At 28.2% G+C, this 6,167-nt stretch overlaps 1 protein-coding gene across 1 annotated transcript; it reads right to left on the bottom strand.

The window, feature by feature from the left end:
* Positions 1 to 4,002: 4,002 nt before the first annotated feature.
* LOC133781860 (auxin-induced protein X10A-like) lies at positions 4,003 to 4,950 on the bottom strand. Its single transcript, XM_062220969.1, has one exon. It carries the CDS (start codon positions 4,854 to 4,856, stop codon positions 4,392 to 4,394), a length of 465 nt encoding a protein of 154 aa, XP_062076953.1. The 5' UTR covers positions 4,857 to 4,950; the 3' UTR covers positions 4,003 to 4,391.
* Between the last annotated feature and the right edge of the window lie 1,217 nt (positions 4,951 to 6,167).

The raw sequence follows: 6,167 nt of genomic DNA, 5'->3' as shown, positions 1-6,167 counted from the left end.
AGTAAAAAAAAGTGTATTTAAGAAAAAAACTCATAAATTTAAGTGAAAAAAGCAAAACTCATCCCAATATGAGATGCCCCGTGGTTTAGATTAATAATCATATTAGACATAATCATATACATAAAGATATATATTTATATAATTTGTTATCTTCTTTGCAAGCCAAACCCCAAAATAACATGCTTTTTTGGCCTTTTTCTTTAAGATATATATATAAATACTTAATTGTGTCTTTTTAAGTTGCCCAACAATTAATTGACCCTTGATAATGCTTGTTTCCTACACTAATTGGTGCGATTTTCTTTAACACTTTTTCTTATGTGTCTTTGACAATACCTTTTTTTTGCCCTATAAAATAACATATAAGTGGGTCTTTTCGATCATGAATAAAGGATAAACTTTGCATTATTTGGTGTCTTTTCTATATCATGATCATGTTCTTTCATTTAATACTTGATGAAAAAAACTCCTTATACTAATCAACTCTCATCAAAAGCCAATCATAAAACTAATCGTAGCCACTTTTTAATTTCTTTTAAAAAATAAAATAGTTAAAAAAAATATATATATATAAGTATATATGTACAATACACAATATACATAATGAGAAATATTAAACACATACACTCTCTCTCTCACACACACTTTATTTTTATATTTTCTTATATTGTTATGTAAATTCCAATGATAATATATAATTTATAATATTTATTAAATAATGTTTAAGAAGTAAGTTAGTTCAACTATAACTTGTCAAACAAAGAAACTATTAAGGAAAAAAAGTGTTACTCAAGCACTTTTATTTTAGTTTAAATCTTTATGGAACAGTCCAAAGCATACACATGGGTAGCTAGCCATATATATAAATAAATAAATATATACAAACAATAATATATATATATACAATTAAATATATATATTCCGTATGCTTTCTAAGTACTTGAACTTTGTAAAATGTAATCTAATAACTATTGATTGATCACATTGTAATTGGTAAGAGTGGTCAATATTAATAGATGCGATATATGTATATATATATATATATATATTAAAATTAACAATCAAAAGATGACAAAATCTACTGTATATACATTGTTTGTTTCACTTCTACATATTTTATAACACAATTCCCACCAAACTTTGTTGAATATATATAAAAATATATATTATTTATATATATGTATGTGTATTATATATAAAGTGCCAACTAATTATTGAGTTGGTCAACATTATTTTGAAGATAATTAACTTAATTATTAGTGATGATGATTAATTTGAGAAAGAGAGATTTATTATTAATAAACTTCCAATTCGTAAACCACCAATAAAAAAACAAAGGTCTACTATATAATGGTATCTTTCTAAACTTAATTAACCGATATATGCACCATAATATATACATGCATACATATATATATATATATACATTGTTAGATAATTTATACCATACGCCCAGCTATATATATTATATATTAAAAAACAGAAAATTAGTGAAAATGACATATATTTTTTTAAAGTAATTTTGTATTTTGATATGCTTTTGATAATTCTTTATAAAATGATATTTGTTTAAAATTTGACTACTTGTCTAAATTTTTTACTAGCTTTCCAAATTATGAAAAATTATTTTATAAAAAATTATTAAAATTAAATTAAAGTACAAAATAACTTGAAAAATTATTTTGTAAAAAATTATTAAAATTAAATTAAAGTACAAAATAATTTTAAAAAATAAATCATTTTAAGAAAAAAAAAACCTAAAAAATATTATAAATGCAGGTATAGCTAGTCTTAACATTTATTCCTCCCATGCACGAATTAATTTCCAAATTTCAACGTACGTACGTACGTAATATAAATATATCTATTATTATATATCTCATATAGATATAGTTTTTGGAGATGACGTACACGATTAACTCTACAACTCTCCGTTTGTAATTTTCTAAATTTTCAAATATCAAATAATATAAAATATCTAGTGATATATATCCACGTAATAAGAACAAATTAAAGTAATAAATGATATAATAAGGGAGAATAAATAACCTAAGCTAATTTCTGTGATTGGCAGTTGCTTTGACAAGTTGAATCATGTACTTATATTTATATGTGTGGAGGTTATTTTCATCGATCATGTGCTTTAAAAAGTAAAAAAATGACAACAATTAATAGCTTTTGTGATAACCTTTAGTCATGACAATTTGGATATGAATTTGAATTTGTATTATACTACCCAATCTTGACTTAAAAAAGAATAGGAGACTATTATCGAAGTGTATATATATATATAGAGGACTTCACTTTAAGCCTTATTAGTGGGGCTCTCAGTGTTTCTCAATTCATGAATAGTTTTCGATGTAATTTTTTTTATAATCGTGTATATTGTAGTTATTTAGAGTATTTATAAATTTTCAGAAAATTTCGAATAGTTTACAGTACCAAAAACTAGGTTCAAACATGTTGTTTTCCACATGCATAAAAAAAATTAGTCACGCGTGCAACAATATGTTTTAACTTAGTTTTCGGTACTATAAACTATTCAGAATTTTCTGAAAAATTTGCAAGATGCTATAAATAACTACAATATACACAGTCATAAAAAAAATCACAACAACTGTTAATGAGTCGAGAATACTGAGAATGCTACCAGTAAGTCTTAAAGTAAATCTCATAAAAGAATTTCCACATATATAGATATAAAGAGTAGACTATTTGATGGTACATGAACCAAGCCACTATAAATTAGGTCCAAAATAGGCTAAGTAATATAATCCATTTGCAATGATGGCTTCAAACATGGCTCAATCAAATGCTCGATTTTAGGTGTCATTTTCCATTTTGCCAAAAAATTTAATTAATAATTCATTGATTAGCCATTGATAATGGGATTCTTAGACTACTAATTTATACAATTTATAATTAATGAGTTTTGTCCCACAAAGTAAATAATGCTAGTATAGCTAGCTATTCTCCACCATCATAGGATATTGGAAAATGTTTTGTTTCTAGACCACATAATGGGTTAGAACAATTGTTGTTGAAAAATTACTCAATCACATAACATGATCATTGGCTTGAGTTGAATCACTATTATATCTATATGTATTATATATATATATATATATGCTTGGCTGTATGGCATGATGATTACAAAGTGCTACCACTTTTGAAACTTTTTTTCTTTTCTTTTTCCTCGTATTGGCTACGTATCACACAATAATAATAAGTACCTTACATTTCTTTGAGGGAGAGCGCCTCAAAAAGATAAAGAAAAATTTTGCTTTTTTTTAAAAAAAAAAAAGTAAAATTATATTTCCTTTGTCATCAACCAACACCTAATTAATTACTATAAATCTTGTGCTTTTAGTTGGTAGCTTTTTATCATTTGATTTTAATAATAACTTAATGGGTTAATTCATTTTTAGAATAAAGATGTAACTAACTAGTATTATAAGAGAGTCTCTAAGGAAAAATAAAAGTGGGACATTATAGTTTTTTTTTTTAAAAGATGAGTTTAATTTTGAGACGAGTTTAAGATGGAATTTGGTCTATTTGTCAAATAATAAATAGTTTATTTTACTTTGTAAAGGGAAATTAAGTAATTACCTTAAATAATATTTAATTTTGTAGTGGGTAGTGACAAATTTCAATTGCCATCCTTAAAATGCCTAATAAAAACAATTAACCAAGTATAGTCATAGTTAAAGAAAGTAAGTATTTTTTTTCCATTATTATGTTATTTAATATACCTTCAATTTCCCTACAAAATATATATAAAAACCTTCAACTTGGTCATTTATTCTAGGTTTATTTTATTTATAATTCTTTTTTTAATTAATTTTTTTATAAAAGTGCATTAATTATTTTCCTCTCAGAATATATTTAGGGAAATATCTATACGGCAGAAGGCAGATTCCAAAAAAAAACCTAAATTCAAATTTGAAAATTATAAATACAAGGCAGAAATATTAAATCGTAATTAAAAATAATAATAAAACGTGAGGAAAATGGAGTAATATTAATTAACAAATAGTCTTTAAATACATTTCATTGTATATTATGATAATCTCAGAAAATTTACAAATAGCTCAGATTATAAACGAGCCATCTCTCCACTCCTCCGATTCAACTCTGGACGACTCGGCCGAACTATGAAACCCTAACTCACTACTATCCTAATTCTTTTTTCATCAATTTGTTAATATAAATATTTATAATAAATTCAAAAATTAATTAAAAAAAAAAGAAGAAAATATGTTAGTAAACTTAGTCCCACCACCGCTCCACCACCCACCCAGCCGAGCCACCTCGCGATTCGCGAACTCAGCCGAGTCACACGACCGACTCGTTTCTTCATCTTCTTTTTTTTTTTTTTTTTAATTTTCATATCAACAGACTGATTTATCAGCCAACTCATGAAGCAACGGCCGAGATTCGCCGAAGAACTCGATCTTCTTCTTTCTGATGTCCACGTTGCATCGTCTCTGGAAATCCTCGGCGCTGACGAGTAACCGGCCCGAGTTACCGGAATCGGAGGAGCGAGTCACGACTCGGAGGACCTCCTCGAAGCAAGCCTCGTCGCAGGGGATCGAGAGCGGACCGTGGTTAGCGAAGCCGTACTCCTCCTCGGCTTGGACCAGAAGGTTCTTGAACATCGGATGGTTCAGATGCGTCGCTCGGACGATGAACCTCCTCGAGCTGCTCCCGACGCAGACCACCACGTGTCCCGCAGGAACGTCCGATGGTGCGGCGCGTGCGGCGGCGATGCGAGCCTTCCTTCGCCACTGCTGCAGCATTTGCCGGATCCGAACAATGTGTCGGATCTTGTTGCATCTTCCCATAGCCGGACACATTTTGCTTTACTTTCTTTTTTTTTTCTCGAGAAAGTGACGGAAAGTGAGTAGTAGTAGTAGTAGGATTTGGAGTAGTGAAGAAATGAAATGGTGTGAAGACATTGGGGTATTTAAGAGAAGGGAATATTTAATGTGTGTGCGGTAGGGTCTTAGTAAAAAGTCAAGAGTTCTTAGATTACGAAAATACCCTTGGAGTTTGAGATTATTACAGAATTATTTATGTTCTTTATGTTGTTGTCAAGGCCATGTGGCTGGTATGACCATAAAACTCAACGGCTAACATGGGAATTATATCATTACTTTACTAACTGGTTTCTCCATTTAAAAACTAATTAATTTTTTATTATTATATTTCAATTTTTTCTTTAAAGAATATTATGATAAAAAAATAAAATTGTGGGGTATATGTATGAATATGATAAACTTTTGTATTTATTACTTGTCAAAAATAAAAAACTTATGTATTTATTAATTGTTTGGGGAAATATTGGGTGTGTTTTACTTTTAGATACATAAAATAGAGTCCTTTTTTTCTTACTTTTTATTGCAAGTAATTTATGATATTAGATTTTTTTTTTTGTTTGCTAAACATATATGATTGGTTTTTTTTTTAAAGAGTATTATTATATTTAAGTTTAGAATATTAGAGCATTTATAATGTTATGTAAAATTGATAATGTATTGATTAAATATAGCTTACTCTATAAAATATTTACTCTAATGATGTGCTAAAAATTGTGTCAAATTTAGCACACAATATAAGATGATGCATATTTTGCATCACCCCTCACGCTATAATGCAAACAAAACTATACATAAGGCATTTCGTGAATTTGAGGGGAGTTGGTGCTTTACTAAATTTCATACCAGATGGGGGCACCATATGTAACTATATTACTAAACAAGATAAATATGATAAATGCTACACTTTTATTTATTTATTTTTATGTCATTTTTATATTTTTAGTATGAAATCCCTTATATATATATCTATGAGCATTAAATGCTAGACTTTTTACCTTAATGTTATATTATTATTGTTGACGCGGTTCTTCGGCAACAGATAATTAAGAGAAGAAGAGAAAGAGATTAGTACTAAAAGTAGAACCGTCACAGATAGGAAATCTTTGGGGAAAGAACTAGGTGACTCGAGACACGTTTTTAAGTGGTTCGAAGGTTAAAATCCTTCTACTCCACTAGTCAGTATTATTGATATTCTCTGGGTAATTGGTTTACAAAGTATATAGTTCTTCAAAGACTATTTTTTCCAACCCCTATCAACTCCCAGGGTCTCCATATTTATAGGAGAAG

Source organism: Humulus lupulus, chromosome 6 (genome assembly GCF_963169125.1).
Source record: "Humulus lupulus chromosome 6, drHumLupu1.1, whole genome shotgun sequence".
In the NCBI taxonomy this organism is placed as follows: domain Eukaryota; kingdom Viridiplantae; phylum Streptophyta; class Magnoliopsida; order Rosales; family Cannabaceae; genus Humulus; species Humulus lupulus.
The sequence above is the reverse complement of the archived record's forward strand: the minus strand, read 5'-3'. Positions and strand labels throughout refer to the sequence as shown.